Genomic DNA, 17,062 nt, shown 5'->3' on the forward strand with positions numbered 1-17,062 from the left:
AAAATGGGTACAGGATATTTAATTCAGTTATTTAATTATATTACGTGCAAAAATACAAATTTTGAGATTTATGCGATATTGCTTGTGGTCACTTTACTATCATGCTTAAGTCCGGTCCCCAGTATCGGCCCGGTCACCAGTTACCGGTCAGTTCAGTTGTTTCACCCAGTACTGTGGCAGTAGTCTGATCAGACGTAAATCCGATCCCCAGTATCGGTCCGGTCACCAGTATCGGTCAGCTCAGTTCAGTTCAGTTCAGGGACCACTTGCGTAGACCATAATCTCACAGAAAATTATTATATGCTATTTCAGTACAGGGCTCCAAGGAGCAAACAGTTTCACTATGATTTTCAGTTCAGCTATGCACGTATTATAATTAATCATGACACGACATTTTACGATATGCCTCATGACATGAAATTTTACTCCCATGCAATTTTACTATATTTACTCGTTATTTACGATATATGCATGTTGAGTCTTTAGACTCACTAGACTTGATTGTTGTAGGTACTGATGATGTCGGGATCGAGGGCGGGGACCAGTGAGCTAGCTCGAGTCGGCAGTAGTGGCACCCGAGGACCTCAGTTTCAGCACTTGCCATTTTGATGCTCAAATATTTTATTAGTTATTGAATACTTTAACTTGTTATTTTGGCAAGTAATAATTTCTTCCGCTGCTGTTTTGAACGTTAAATATTTTATCAGTTTTTGGTATGAATGAGGCACTCCATTTATTTTAAAAGAAAAATTTTAAATTTTCCGCAAATTTTCAAGTAAGGATTTTTAGGCCTCTACAAACCATCTTCTTCTTTTTCGAAAATTTTGATGAAGAAAATTTTTAGGGAGAAAGAGTAATTTTGGAGTGATTGAATATGTTTGTAAAATCAAATTTGTAGGGTAAAAACTAGCAGTTTATGACTGTTACAAAATCTTAAAAAAATAAATGTATGTATATTTAAATTTAATGATAATAATATGATGTATATAATGTTAATCATGTTTAAATAATTATGTATATCACATCACAATATTATAATGATGAGTCAAGGACTCCTTTATATTATACTGTGACATTATACAAATATATATAATTATTATATAGGACAATAAAAATATATAAACAGTGAAATAAATATTCTTACTTTTAAATTTTTTGTTACCTTTTTCTTGTGTTTGGAGCTTGAAAAATTATGGAGAACCAAACATTCGAGTATCGTGCTAATAACGTGTTAAAAGTAAAAATTTATAGTAAAAAGTAAAAATCTCACACTCACAAAATATATTAAACTATACACTTTATAAAATTTTGTTTACTCAATTGTGTTTTTCTTCACAAATTGAGAGACTTATTTATAAAATTTCTTTGAAAATAATCCAAAAATAAATACATCATTACATATATCATCACACACTAATTTTCAATATTTACAACTCTTATTTTCAATACTCAATCTCTTATTTTCAACATTTTCAAGTTTTTTTTGTTTAACTAATATTTAGATCGCGATAGCATTCACCACCAATGTACAAGAAGCCATTTGAGGGATTAAACTGTAATACTTTTCTATATTATTAGTAAATTCGAGCTCGATAATATCTCAACTGTCATTTTACATTAGAAAAATGAACAGCCTCAAGTTAAAAAAAAGGATTAAAAGCTTGTGATTTATGGCTAGAGTTCTTAAAGACTTAAACTCCATCACCACCATAACTTTCCTTCAGATTCTGCAATGCCTGGCGTATCGATTCTTCACCTTGGTTCGAATATTTCAAGCATATCAACTGTTGAGAAACACGATAAGCCATCTGAATATCATGATACTTCTGGAAATGTATCTCCATTCTCTTCCTTTCCTACAAGCAGATCTAGTAGCAATCAACCTATCAAGTCTTAAAATTTCAATCACATGAACACGGCGTGACTCAAGCTCATGATTTAATATTTGTGTATCCACTTATAAACCTAGCATGTAAGATAGAAGGGCAATCAATCCCTCCTAAATATGTCCTACCTCAATTGAATTTTTCGATGCACTTGCATGTTCCAGTAAAGCATCAAACAAGATGAGAATTACTGTACTGGTCCAGAAAGTACCTTCTGTGTAATTTTTGTTGTGATGCTTTTGGCTAACTCTATCACTGAACCTGGTAATCCAGCTACTCCTGCTAGCATAAGACCATAGTGCCCTACATCCCTCGGCCCGTCTTTCAGTTGAAACTGGTTGGCAGTTGAAGTGAGAAAATGAAGTCTAAAATACAAAACTAATACAGAACCAAAAAAATCATACCTTGAAATCCATGCGGTTGTTTTTTATGTCAACATTTAAGTGAACGATTTTCACGTTGGGATACATAGTGGCCAACTCTGATAAGTTTTCCATGTGAGTAGCAAATATGGTATACCTGAAACCAATAAATACCAATCTGTGTAATTATATTACTATGAAATGCTTTTCTTGCAACCATCATCATATGAAACGGTTTCATTGACAAAATTCTGGGAAGAGTGAGACAATAAATGAATGGATGTTGGAAACAATAGGACCCATTTTTGGTTAATCTTGCTGATACCTGACGCAGATAGCAAAAAATGTACAAATTATAGAATCAGATAGTTTATCAGCATAGATGTTTGAAATACAAGTTCAAATCCTTGTTCATTCCATTTGTCCAGAAAGTTGGCACAACATTATGCAGAACAGAAATTATTTCAAATCATTCAAAATGTAAAAAACACAAAGATCTTTTTCTCAATAATCTCTTCCTGATTAACAGCTAAATCAGTGACACAAGTCCTGCCTTAGTAGAAAAATCTTGTCGACACTAACAAATATGAATTAGCAAATGGAGTCATGTGATTCATTTCACTGAAGTGCCATTCGAGGAAAAAAACTAATTTTCAGAAATAAAGTGAGAAAGCTCCAACTGACATTCACTGAATAATGCAAAAAAGGCACCCACTGCAATAGCCTTCAGGATACACAAAACAATAGTATAGAGCATAAATATATCATGTTCTAACTCGTGATGCCTAAACATTAGAGTAGCTTTGGACTAGTAGTGGCCGCAATTATTCTTTAATTGTATGCAATGAATTACCTTGGATCAATTCCACAGAAGAAAGTAAAAATTGGAAAGATGATGCATAGGATAGAAGAGGTCAACACAAGTATCATGAGACCACAAAGAAATATATCTATGAAAAAAATGCCGAAATCAAATAATTGTCGTCATCAGAAAGCATGTATCATGTATGTGATAAGCACATGCGTAGAGTGTCTGGAACGCTGTTTATTATTTAATCTCAACTAAAATTACAAGATTAATCAATTTTAAGCTTTTACTTCCACATGCAAATTATTTTCAACACAAATACAAGGAGTTGGAAAGCAATTTTACGCTTTCGATGCCAGTAAATGTTCACAGCTGCTCCACGCAATTGCAAACCCATCAGACGAAGATGTTGCTCTCCCCAATTCATCCACCACAATTAAACTTCTGCTTCCAGCAGACAGAGCAAGAAAGCCATGAGACGCATCCAAAAAACCAACGAGGACTTTTGTTTATGGACAACAGAAAAAGAATATACCTATGAGAAGCATTTTGCATGATGAAAGCTGTCTCCTTCATCTCCGTCATAAACTTCATACGAAGACCACAAGATTAAAAATATTCATCCTATTATCTCAACACAAAAACAGTCCCAAAATAGTGGAAATCAAATTAATTTCACTATGTGAAATTATGATTAACACTTGGATAACTTCATTTTGCACTTCTTTTTACTCCCTGACTTTATAGTCTGTTTCGGGTCTTAATCTATTTTAGGGCTGAAATGAGTTATATTTAAGAACACAAATGGAAGTCCAAGAATCCTACAATCATTTCGAAAATTTTGAAAGACCAACCTAATGCAAACAAAGATATCCGAATGATGAAACAAAATAGGTTCCCTGTATATTCCAGTTAAATTTCAAATCTTATTTCATGAAATGCCATAGTCTAGTGGTGGATGCATCTAACGAAGCCCAGCAAGGCCTACACTGGCAAAGTGAAGCCCATCATAGTAACATGATATCCACAAGCACGCATCGTGTTGCTTGGTATAGAAAATGGAGAAGACAATTGCTTAAAATATGAGAAAAAAAATTACCGTACTGGAATTTGATTCGAGATTGTCCATAGTTCCCATCCTAGTAAATATTCGATCAACAACTCTCAGAGTTGCAAAGCGGGCAGGAACATAACAGCCAATTTGGGCGAGGATGACCGCCAGGCAAACTTGTTGAAGATAAGTACTCTTCCCACTCCTACATTAGCAAAAGTCACTTGATAACAGTTACGCGAAAAGTACAGATTTAACTTAAGCTTGAAAAAGTAGAGGTGTTTTATGGCTTTGGTGAAGATCTATGCCAAGTCACATCCACTGCTGAGCAGCATTGAGGTAGGATCATGAAAAGAAACATCCAAACCAGAGCAGGAAAATATTCCGTTTTTATGTTTGAAGGAGCAGAATTAAAAGGCAAATGAAGGAAACCCTGGCCTAAGCAATCAAGATGTAACTGCTATTTCTAACTTGATTATCCGAGCTTCATATCTCCTGCCTAACAAAATGATAAGGGCATTTCTAGGTTTCGTTTTATGAATTCAACTGCCTCGTCAATTAGTTTTATGGACACCATTTTACTGTATTAACGCCTAATGCTACATTACCTGTTACATAACTGTATATTTAGGATCATAGAGGAAATTGAATGCCGTCATTTATATGGCTTTCACTTCACTTGTTTTGCTTTGGTACATTTAAAGCACAAAGAATCTATGACAAAGTAGAGGAACTCAGAAATAAGGTTTCTTACATGTTTGGGCCGGTAACAATCACCATATTTGACGCTTCAGAAAGAAAAACATTGTTGGGCTGTAAAATGAAATTAAGTCATCAGTCAAAATGAATTTACCTTTTTTCTTCCTCATATCAAATCAGATAATCCATGAATATTGCCATATAATATAAAGTACACACATTTATTAGAAGATCCAATGCATAACTTACAATAAAATCATTGTGTATGTTTTCAAGGATTGGATGCCTTCCTGAATCCATGGCCAATGGACCAGCATCTACAAGAAATTCAATGGTTGTGCAGTTATCAAATTAAACTTTCCGATGCACCGAAAGAACGCCAAAGAAATAATGCCATCACTTACACGTAAATTGAGGTTTGGTATATTTGTCAACTGGCTTGGTGGATATCATATGCGCAAATGAATTAACTATCATATCCAAAAGGCATAAAATCTCTGCAAGAAGGGTGAGCACAGAGACATCCTCCCGTATGGCATCCATTAGCTCTTCGTTTTAAAACAAGACAATTACTGTTAAATATTGTTCATCCAACAGAGATAGAAATGAAGTAAAATAATTCATTGCTGATTCTTCGACTGAAGTAAAAATCAACAAATGTGCCCTAAATAAAGTGGCATATGCATATGTCTCAAGTTAAAAACACATATTTATCAATTTAGGGATGTGGGAGAAAAAATTGAATTTAGATTGGACAGAAACTTTTGAGGGCACAATAGGTGGATAGAAGCACACTCATTCCCAAATAAGACAAAAATTAGCTTTAGAAATTTTTTTACGTTTTCACTATTCATTATGCAGCACCACTATTTTCAAATTTTATCCTTGCTCTTCTTGAATCGAAAAATTAGGAAGAAAAGGAAAACAACAATAACAAAAACTAAAGCGTATCACATCTTACTTCAAAATTATATAATCAACTATAGAACTTATGAATGAAAGGGTTACAAAAGTCATCCAGACACAGCCAATGTATGGTAGTGACAAGGTTTAATTGAGAAAGCGCTCTAATTGCAACAAGTATAAATACTCAAAAGAAATCCCCATTTGAAGTTTACAAAAGAATCCCCCGCAAAAGCACTCACACTGCAAGTAAGCTCATACAAATTTGTGGTTGATACAAGCATGATAAGGTAGAGCATCGACAACACAGTTCCCATCCAAAGAAGATGAGATAATTCGACTGCCCAAGACGTTCAGAGATAACGGATATGGATAAGAATGAGAGAGGATTCCAGCTCACTTCAAAGCAACCAATTATATCATCAAAAGAGAAACCTTATGCTTAGTTAAGTTCTTCCTAATTATGTTCAGATTTTTGTGGACTTGGTTTCATATGCAGCTTATATAAAACTTGCATCTTTCTTCATTTTCTTATCATTAACAAATAAAGAATACATTAATTAGAAATACTTCCTCAAAAAATTCCCATCTTTTCCGCTTGACATAGTTACAAAGGTTTCAAGGAAAAAAATATGTGTAAGACCAGGAGCCACGTGGTGCCGACAACTTTGGGTCATAGTAGAGATGGGTAAAAGAAATTTCTGTTTCCTTCATATTTTTCAGTCCATCATTTAGTTTTTTAATGAAGCATTATGTTTTAGGAAAAAACTTGATTAAACAATTTCCTTCCTGCACTGTCATAAATCCTTTCACTAGCCCAAAGTGTCACCGCTGCTTTTCCAACTTTATTGTATGTTACTGTACGAGACAAGCATCATAAAGAGTGCATCCATAGTGGAAAAGATGACAGTCGTTCGAAACCAAATGGACAAAGAAGTATAAAACATCACGACACTATTGGAAAAAAAATATATCGTGAATATTATTTTGTAGTCACGCTTACAAAAATCTCAATACAACCGCAGAAGACATGTAAGCCACCACATGTAGTAAAGTAAACAAAGTTTAGACTAACCTTCTAGGCATAATTCTGTTCGAAGATAGCACTCTTTAGCAGCAGACTTGTTCCTCACATTTAACTGTTATTCAAGAAATCAAAGAAGGAAAGTAATCACGAATGAAAATATCGACAGGACATTTCACTATAATATAAATTTTCAGATTCTCTGTTTGCCCTAAATCCTTATTGATGCAATGTGAGCCAGTATAGCAACAGATCCCAATCAATCTTTACTAAATGACTGATTGGACTCAAAATACATAACATCACCCGTATGGTTAATCTCTATCGTATTGGTTATAGCACAAATAGCATGACAACTTATAAAACATATTCACGAGTGAAAATAAATTATTCCTACCACAAAAGATACTGTATAGATGAGCATCAAATTGAAAAGAACATGTATTATATTGCAAATATTTGCTCAGAGCTGTTACCATTGGCGAGCAACAGGGCTGTGAACATTAGCAAGTGAATTGTATTGAAAATGCCTTTTCAAGTACGAAAATCCAAGCAAGTGTCGAACACCAGACGAACCAGAGGAGTTAAAGCTTCCATATAGCTGAGTTACAAGAGCCAATGTACTATACTAAAATTGTGAATCTTGAAAGGTATTTCCTCCAATTGTGAAAGGGACCGGTATACCCTTGGATAACTTCACCGATTATAAGACAAAACTCTTTTGAAAGACAATAAGATCCTGAAGAATCTAACATATAAGTTTCTCCAACCCGAGAGTAGGCCTCATTGTAAAGTTGATTTACATAACTAGAAAAAAATTCCTGGATTAACAAATTATATATATCTTTACCTATTAATGGAAAAGTGGTTTTAGATAAATAAAATCACTGATGAGTTATTATAAAAATAACAAAAGAAAGTGCTCCAGTAAAATAACTACACAGGTATGGACATATTTTGCTTGTTATTTTGGTGTTTCTCACATCGATAAGTTGGAGGATTTGAAGCTTCGTGAAGAGTGGAGACAACAGGTGCATATGAAGGAAACTATTCCATTCCTTATTATCTGGTTTCTCTTGTGCCTTGCAACAGCTCCAAACATCGAAACATCAACGTGCAGCCCCCAAAGTTATTTGAACTATCTTGTCCAATATCTCTAATATGCTAATGCAGGGTCCAGGGATGTACATATTTGAACATTGGAGACACTTTCTTCCACTGCCTAAGCTTTGGGAATTTCGCTTTCTGAGGAAAGAGTTACTCATGTGAAACCACAGTTTGGCACTTCAAACTCAACAAGGACGGTTGTTGTCGGGGAAATCCAGGTGAGCCTGCCCCCACCAGTATTATTCGTGATCACCTAGAGAATCCCATTTGGGCGTTTTAGAATTTCATTGGCGAAGGTCCTAATCTTAGGGTTGAGCTAATGGCTCATGATTTGATTGGAACTTTGCCGAAACAAACTATAGAACCTGTCTCACGCAATCTCTTTTCCACTGTATTTATATTGAATGTTAACGTACAACAATTTAAAAATATCAGTGTAAATGAAGAACATTTTCATTGACAAAATCATTTGCATGGATCTCCTTCATATGCAAGAGTCTCTCTAATCTAAACTAGTAAAGAAATCCATACAAGTCAGGGAAAAATATTCCAATATATAGCTACTATAAGATTTCCTAATCTTCTACTATATTAAGAGAATGTAATAGTTATAAAAGGAAAAATGTGCATTGGTGCCCAATATGAGGCACACATCCTTAAAAATTAGCACTAGAGTGCAGAGTTATAATCACATCATCACTTCAATAAAAATGTTATATACTTGACTAGTGTATTTGACCACTAGAAGTTAAAAGGATAACCAACAAAGTGATGATATCACTCACAGAGGCAAGTTCCAGAGAAGAGCAGTGGATGTTATTTCCATGTTTAATGACCTGATACCAAAAACAACAGAGGAAAAAGTCAAGAATTTTTCGGAGGAGATTTTCAAAATTAAGTCCATTGTTCATTAACCTGGATGAATTTTCGGGGAAGGTCTCCCTGAACGTCCTTCTGGGGAATGCTAAAATAAAATCCCTGTCTATTATTGAATGGAAGTTTCAAATTTGGTAGCTTATAATCCTCCCGATATTTTCTTGCAAGGTTGTGTATTGCTGCAAACATTGATGGTTAAGTGCTAGAAATCAATTACTTGAAGACAAATCAAACCCGACATCTTGCAGAAAACCTTCACTGGTGTCACAGAACGATCTTCTTGCAATATCTAGAAGTCCATCAGTTCCGGCCTTGACAGCAAAACACTGTTGTGTTCGGGCAACAAATGGAACACGTGCATGAAGAGCGTCTTCATCAATCACATCTCCAATCCTAAAGGAGCCATATTTCACCACTGTTTTATAATATACAACTGCCCATGTTTGTAACTATTGTGAACATAGTTGGCCTATTTGGTAGAACATAAATTACTGGGTAATGAACTGATGTAAATTATTTTATGATCATTAAGACTAAATCAGAACAATACCGTCATCGGCTCCTAATTTCAAGTCAAAAGGCATTTTTGTAAACAAATTCACGTTTTCAAGGTTTTTCTAAGCTGTCAGGTTAAATAATCACAGGAACATCCATCAGGGTCACTTAGAAGCTAGTTTCCTTTTTAGAAGAAATGGAAAAATAATTAATTACTATGATGCATAGCCTTTCTAGCTGATGAGAGAATTAGCTTCATATGAATCTAAACTTCGAAGAAAATTGTAGAACCACAAGTTCCACCAGCACGGACATAGGATCAAGATCGACTGAATTACCTATGAGCTAAATAACTCAGTAGTAGAAGTGGATACCTTTTCCTTATGGAATCAAAATTTTCATTTTCACACATCGAATTGTAAATATTTTTGAGTAGAAAACATGTAGCATCCTTGAGCACCTAAGATTATTGAAGTCGTAGAATCAGAAAATCATCAGCCTATAAAGTGTATGATCAGAATATTGGAAGAGACAGATGCACCTTTAAAAGTAATGGCAATGCATCCAGAGCAGTTTTCAGAAGAATAATGCTTGAAATCAAGATTTGGCTCCTTCTGGAGTTGTCAATGGTCAAGACTTCATTCGTAACTTTCTTTGACTTGAAGCAGAAGTGGCAAAGGACCCTATCTGGAAACCAAGCATAAATAATCATAGTTCTACCAATTACAGCAGTCTTAGCAGGCAAGAACCAGAAAAGTAACCATTTCCTCTTTTCCCAGAACCTACCAGTTTCCTTCGGAAACTTACGAAGAGCCTGTGACAAACCAAAAAACAGCTGCTCATTGCTCATCAACTCATCCTGGAATCAAATTCGATAGTTACATCAACCTTGTTATGAAAATAGAAGAGAAGGTATTCATTCTTTTTTATCAGCAAAGACTAAATTGAAGACCCCAGTTTTGGGAATCAACATCAGCTTATGTTTTCGCAAGTTCATTTGAACTGAAAATTTGAGAATAGCTTAAATTCCACTATTTGTGCATAAATTGGTAGGTGAGACCAAACCACTTTGATACCCCCATTAAATTTTGAAGTAGAAAAATAATTGATAATTGCTTGAATACCAGTGTATGTGAAGATTTTCAGGTGTGATAAAACTTACCAAACATTCAAGTCTAGCATTTATAGTCTCAATGTCTTTTAGAGGCTGTAGAAGATTAGCTCTCAAAAGTCTTGTCCTGCAGAAATCAGAGTATTACAAATTGGTTAATAGTGAGAAAAACTTGGATGCATGTTCAACAGATAAAGCTAAAGCCCATATCCACAGAGAATTCTCTCTTACCAAGATGTATCTCAGTAATGCCATGCATATGCAGCAATTTATTCATGCCTATTACTTTCTATTCAAACCGCATCAATTATCACAATTTGCGTGACATGAAATAGCAAGATTTACAGCAATTTACTTTCTTTACAGAGCTATATAATTCATGCAGATCTTGTGGTACAGAAAAAAATCGGAAGCCAAGAAATTTAGTGTAATGACCTGAATCTTTATTTTGAATAAAGTACTAATTAAGAGATGATTAAAAGGTTGTTAATTAAGCAATATAAAGAAATTGATAATTCGGGATCAACCTGTTGGGATCCACCGAATTTGAAATGGACAATCAAATCTACTTCAAATTACATTATCCCGAGAAATCCAACTAGACAAATGAGATTCTGACCCGTGGCAGATAAGATTGATTCGGATTTTCTGAACTAGTCCGGATGCAGCCTATAAATGAAAACTGATTTCTTTTGTTCCCTACACCACTTCTTTCAGAGAGAGTTCTAGCCATATACCTTAGGTTTTCTAGCTAGTTTTTAGGACACTTTGGTGTCGGGAAGTTTCGGAGCTAGCGCCGACTTGAGGAGAGGGTCGGTGAACTGGGATCGAGACATCATTAGCCGGCTGACGACGGAAGCAGGTATAATCCTAAAGCCTTAAATAGTGATTTAAGAATAATTTGAAAGAACTTTGGAGCATGTTTGGTAATTCAAGATTTGGTTTGATAGTGATTTCATTATGTTGGTATTGTCTAGGTTCAGAGCTTTTTGTCAGATTGTTTTAGTGAGGTACATGATGTACTGACTGAGATATCCAAACGTAGTATACACACTTATATGCTGCATATTTATCTGTTGCATGATACATGTTTTACTGCTTTGCCATATTATGCATGACATATCATGTTGAGATATACCTCGTTTGTTAGGGCCGCTCACCCCTATTCCGTATTGTGGACGGTGGGGCATCGAGAGCTACAGTGTCCGACGGGACCCGCAGGCTCTGATGAACTGGACATTGTAAGTCCACGTCTTGATGATGAGTGTGGGAGCCAAAACATGCCTAGGGTAGATCAGAGACTACACACTCTGGCGCCTCTAGACTGAGCATGAGATTCTTGATTTGATCCTTGATATCCGAGCATATTGCATTTCACATGCATCATATCAGTTTGTATATTGTCACATGCATCATATCAGTTTGTATACTCGTACATTCTTGTATTGGGCGATTGTCGCTCACGTCCTTGTTTTCATCTTGGACACCCCATTCCACGGGGCAGCTCTCAGGTTGGACGGTTCAGACGGCCAGGGCAGTGGCTAGAGCAGTTAAGTTTTCGGTGGTGGTTCAGTGAAGGTTTTATTTGGTTTATCGTATTCTCGTGCAGTATTATGTTTTCGAAATGATTGTATTAATGTTTAAGACTGTTGCTATTGTTCTGTTTTCGTTTGGATTGTAAGATGATTAAGTTATTTGGTTTCCGCTGTTTAATTGTTATTAAATTTTAATTTTTGCATGCTTATTAGTCTGTTTAGTAGTGGCTCGGGTAAGGGCGCTACATTTAGAACTGTGCATTGTCAAAACTTCAGCATTGGATCCACAAGTGTAGGTCAACTAATGAAGCTGTACATTGGTGTTTTATACAAACAAAATTGAAAACATACCATTTTTCAGTCTTCATTCTGTAGGACCTGAACATACTGTTAAATAATAGACTTTACTTGTTTAGATAATTATTTTTTTTATTCGTTACTAGATAGGAGTTATTTAAATTTTAAATTTAGATAGCAGATCTAAAGTTATCTTGGTAGGGTAGAAAGGCTGTAAATCTCTTTTGTATCTCATCGCTTTAAGCAGACAGAACTTTTCTGATGAATAAAATTTCTTTTCCCAATTTCTCCTCCACATGACAACACTTACTAATCATGAACTCTACAGTGTAGCATATGGGATACATGTATGGATGGACATGGACATCTGCAGATCAAATGCTCCAGTAACTATAAATCAGATTGAGGCATACCCTCCAAAAGTTCGTGTCGTCTTGAGCATCGAAAAAAGGCTTCTCTTTTTGTTGTTAGTGCCCAAAAGACTGGAGTGCATTGGATCAATTATTTCCAAGTTTTGGACACTGAAACAAAGTATTTACATAATGAGGAGCACGGACATGACATGCAACCTTTCTGGCCCTGTTAAAGAGAATCCATATGTCGGTATGTATTGCAAGTACACATGTCGATGGTGACAAAAGGAGAGTATGAAGAATAGTAAGCACGATACTTCCTTACAAACTGCCCAATAGTATTCCAGCATATAAAGAATAGAAGTCTTGACATATTTAAAATATCACAAGTAAAAGGTAAGCGAGCAAAACTGGTAAATGAAACTTCATGCCATAGTTGTCAAGTAAAAGGATGTCTAAAAAAGATAAAACTTAATGATACCTGGTAGCATCTATATTCATGTGGTCAAATGATCCATTAAAAGTAACCTGGAAAAAGTTAAAATTGCACAATCGAAAAAAGTTGGTAATGATGCAATTACATTTGGTTGCGCCAATAATTAGTTCAGATAAACATAAACTAATGCGAAATACATGTCTTCTATAGAATCATAGAAGCAATAGTCACTTCTAAGATTTCACTGAAATGATACGTGTAGTAGAGATTTGGATGGGAAGAAGAAGGGCTAAGATAATGATGGAAGCAAGTACTCCATGAGTCAACAATGAAATCCTCTTACTTTCTAAGGAATCTTCCAATAATGTTCTAGGTTCTAAAATATTCGTCAACTATCTAGAGATGGCATTGCTTATATGCACAATGTCACTGAAAAAGGATTTTTTATAATTACCTGATAGTGAACGAGTAAAGATGCATGAGATTCCCATCCTTTTTAACTCTTACATACTCCATGGCAATTCATAGGATATTTGAACTCGGAAAGAGGGAGGAGTAAATATGTAGGGGAACTTATAACTGAAAATAGTATGCTAAGCAAAAAAAAAAAACAATCTTCCTAGTAAAGAACTAAAGATTATACAAGATTTCATCAAAGTCATTAAATTATAAAATGATTACCTTGTATTCTTATTGAAAGTTTTATTTGGAAAAAAAGCAGACAAACTAATAGATCTGCCATAGAATGATAATTAATTACGAGAAGAGAAACCAATTAATGGATGTCCAAGCACAACCATTGAATTTATTCATCATATATTGTGCCACGGAGTTTTCAAGAGAAATACGGTAAATAGGAATTAGAACCACTGACATTTTATCATATTCTAGTTTTTCTTTTCTGTCCAAAGAGGCTGAGGAATACACCAGAAAACAATGACTTACACATAATGAATGGTTAGTGACGATGATTCCTTTCTCTGCTTCTGTCCTGTACGTAACACGTTGAAATTTTTGTGACAAAGCTTTAGCTGAATTATTCTTATCAGAATCCACATTTTTCATTGTTCAGTATACTTGGTGCGAACACATATAGTAGAAAAGTTATCATAAGACACGAGATTAAATTTATATAAAATTAGAGATAATTCAAAAGTGGTTGGAAGGGTGGGTCTCCATTTTAGCAAAATCATGCGCTTACTTTTGACGTACATTAAATAAAATATGTAGTATAGCATACATTATGGCAAGATCATTTCAATAATTATGCCATTCTTCACCAGTTTACGTTAATAACAAGAGTCCTTCCCACTTCTAAAACAAAAAGCTGAAAACCTAGTTGCAATAATGAGAGTTCAATCAAGGATGTAACATATTTAGGGAAATCTAGCCACTCAAAGATCTTAGAAATAGGCACAATCACTAGCAACGAGGGGAAGGGCTTCTGAAAGGCTTGTAAAAGATGAATGATGTAAATATGTGCTTTATAGGCATTTTGGTTCACCTCAATTATACACCATTTCAACGGATCAAATTATATCCCTCACCTTTCTAGAAAAATTTAGTTGTATAAATTTGTTGGGACTTGTATTTTGATGGGATAAAAAAACAGATTGTATTACAAAACTATGAGATGGAAACAGCCAATTCAAATAAGCTTGCTAGATGCGACCAGGTTGTAGGACATTTTTTTTTTCAATTGGGAAATTATTCAAGCTGCAATTCATAGTTCTCAAAATTTATATTATTCAGTTGTATTTATTATAAATATATTCAACATAAATACGAGCTGCATGGTCGTATTTATAAGCTCAAACAAGAAAACTAAGTGAATTCTAAGCGTTCGTAGTACTAGGAGTTACAGTCTGTCGTGGCGTATTGTGATTGCAAAGGATTGTCGAAATAAAGCTTCTGGGTAAATTCCTTCAGCAGTAGAAACAAGAGATAATGTAGTGGTATAACACCACCCTCAAATCTCCATGAACCTCATTTACATTACACATTTACATTTGTGTTTTGTTACCTTTGCTGATAATTGTCCATTCCGTCTTTTAACTGGATCTTTTGTTTGAGTCTTCTGCACAATTTATTAACTGCTCAACAAATATCTGTTGATCCTAAAACAAACTAAGACTTAACCAACTTAGTAGTAAGTGGCAAAAGTATTTCATACGAAATTCTCTTGCGAAATCCATGAATTTTATCGTTCTAATCACCCCTCCTATACCTCTTTCCGGCTTACTCGGACGGAAAAAATTGGTAAAAGAAATGGTCATAGGAAAAAATTGAACATCATTGCATGGCATCCTGCACCATAGGCAATGATGACTCATAGTCTAGCACGTAATTTTTATTCCATGATTTTAATTTCTATTATCTACCAAAGATGATGATATAGTCTCTTGAAACTCAAAACAGTTCAAGGATGTAAAAATACCACTTGATAGTTGCAGCTGCTGCTGCCAAGCAAAGATAATATTGCTTGTAATAAGTATCCAAACCAAGGGCAGATGGTTCCTTTGCAGCCAAATTTCTTACTAGCGCAGCTCCCTTGAAAGAAGAATACATTAGTTAAAGTCATTCATAACCTCCTAACGTACTAAAAGAATAAATGCATGGCCACTGGACTACCCTGGTGTCGTCAAAGAAACTGCGTGATGATATGACCTGCAGGAGCATAAAAAACATTATCTGAATTTATCGAGTCTGTATATAACATCCAAAAGCATATATATACACACGCACAAACTACCTTTGTGATTGAAGAGCAAAATCTGTCCACTAGCTCAGAGACTCCAACCATACCTTCAGCGGCAAGCTTGGTAGGTGTAACAATTATGACCATAGGATCGTAAAAATTGAGCAGTGTCTTTGTGTTCTGATAGGATCTGCTTGTCTCAATATATTGAGAAAGATGCAATGAAGCTGATCTCAAATCAAACGCTGCCACCCCAACCTGATAGTTCGGCGATGGGAAATTCATTAACGAAACAAATTTAGCGGAGTATAACAAACATCAGTAGAAGATACGAATGCTCAATTTTTGAATTTGTGAATTCATCGGCGCTACCATAGCCTCCATTTCCGGATGCAGACACTTGCACGCACATAACACATACACGGAATAGATAAATATGAATGAATGGTATCAATTATTGAGTTAATCTACACTACATATTCAGAGAATGAAGAGAGAAAAATACCTCTTTGGCGCGGTTTTCGATGAGGCCGACGATGAAGCTGGAGCTCTCTCCTGCAAGATCTTCCATTGAAAACTGCGTTACTCTTCGCGCCAATTCATTTCCTAACGCTATGAATATATTTTCATTATGTTTACGAAGTCCCAAAAATTTGGGGATTTTATAATTAAAAAAGAAAAATCACACTTTTGATAATATTAAAATTTAATTAATCTGTTCGATTCGAATGTGTCGGATAATTATATTCGTAAAATGTCCATTATTTTGTTCAACAAATTTATTCTACTATTTTTGGAATTAAAAAGATTAATCTAAATATATTTTTGTTAGAATATTATAAATTTCAGGGTTTGATAATTATGTCCGCAAGACATCTGAAGAACCAAACTGACCGGACAAATCGTAACTGAAAGAAGATGACATAAAACTCAGTAAACGAACCGATGTTTAGAACTGAAGATTTCGATTAACTGAACTGGAAGAATCTCAATTAACTGAAGTATCTCAAACTGAAATAATATCAGTTTGAACTGAAAATCTCCAGCTGAATTGATCCGCCTGATCAATTAACTCCTGATCAGTTAGCCACGACATCAGTTGTAGTATCAGCCGACAGACTGACAGTTCGTACAAAATCATAACAGATGTAACATAATTAAACAGTTTGATATCTAGTACCACTGTCAGATAAAGTCAACAGCTTGAACTGATTCAACGGATATTTGGCATTAAATACATTCAATGCGGCCGTTGGGATCAAAGACTATATATAGCTGATCAACTCTGTTGAAGAAGGTTGGTGAACATACTGAACACACTATCGTCGATCATCAATCAGTTGCGATACTCTCTTCGAGTATTTTCAGATCTACAAATCACACACTTACGCTCTTATTTTCATTGTATTAATTCGTAGTAT

The 17,062-nt window shown here is 35.0% G+C and overlaps 1 protein-coding gene across 3 annotated transcripts; it reads right to left on the reverse strand.

Moving 5' to 3' along the window:
- Positions 1 to 1,549: 1,549 nt before the first annotated feature.
- On the reverse strand, positions 1,550 to 16,258 carry LOC140985087 (DNA mismatch repair protein MSH4). 3 transcript variants are annotated; one of them, XM_073452840.1, is made up of 24 exons: positions 16,147 to 16,258; positions 15,696 to 15,899; positions 15,575 to 15,610; positions 15,381 to 15,493; positions 13,889 to 13,934; positions 12,989 to 13,035; positions 12,568 to 12,675; positions 10,374 to 10,449; positions 9,998 to 10,070; positions 9,753 to 9,898; positions 9,586 to 9,671; positions 8,970 to 9,109; positions 8,756 to 8,895; positions 8,626 to 8,676; positions 6,785 to 6,848; positions 5,211 to 5,354; positions 5,056 to 5,123; positions 4,862 to 4,920; positions 4,156 to 4,312; positions 3,592 to 3,644; positions 3,402 to 3,500; positions 2,291 to 2,405; positions 2,098 to 2,220; positions 1,550 to 1,856 (listed from the first exon to the last, which is right to left on the reverse strand). In XM_073452840.1, the coding sequence occupies exons 1-24, from the start codon at positions 16,210 to 16,212 to the stop codon at positions 1,692 to 1,694; spliced, it is 2,379 nt and encodes a 792-aa protein (XP_073308941.1). In that variant the 5' UTR covers positions 16,213 to 16,258; the 3' UTR covers positions 1,550 to 1,691. The 3 variants fall into 3 exon arrangements, with proteins under 3 accessions (XP_073308941.1, XP_073308943.1, XP_073308942.1); XM_073452841.1 differs by having other exon boundaries at positions 1,681 to 1,868; XM_073452842.1 differs by lacking the exons at positions 15,381 to 15,493; positions 15,575 to 15,610; positions 15,696 to 15,899; positions 16,147 to 16,258 and adding an exon at positions 14,967 to 15,354.
- Between the last annotated feature and the right edge of the window lie 804 nt (positions 16,259 to 17,062).

This window comes from Primulina huaijiensis, chromosome 9 (assembly GCF_012295235.1).
Source record: "Primulina huaijiensis isolate GDHJ02 chromosome 9, ASM1229523v2, whole genome shotgun sequence".
Lineage (NCBI taxonomy): Eukaryota > Viridiplantae > Streptophyta > Magnoliopsida > Lamiales > Gesneriaceae > Primulina > Primulina huaijiensis.

What these genes read in the sequence shown, in the direction of transcription:
- LOC140985087 (XM_073452840.1), bottom strand. Translation starts at nt 16,212, where the DNA reads ATGGAAGATCTTGCAGGAGAGAGCTCCAGCTTCATCGTCGGCCTCATC. An exon ending in TACCAAACCTCAATTTACGT is followed by an intron (nt 5,124 to 5,210) that starts GTAAGTGATGGC and finishes AATTTCTTGTAG; the next exon opens with ATGCTGGTCCATTGGCCATG. An exon ending in ACAACCGCATGGATTTCAAG is followed by an intron (nt 2,221 to 2,290) that starts GTATGATTTTTT and finishes ACTGCCAACCAG; the next exon opens with TTTCAACTGAAAGACGGGCC.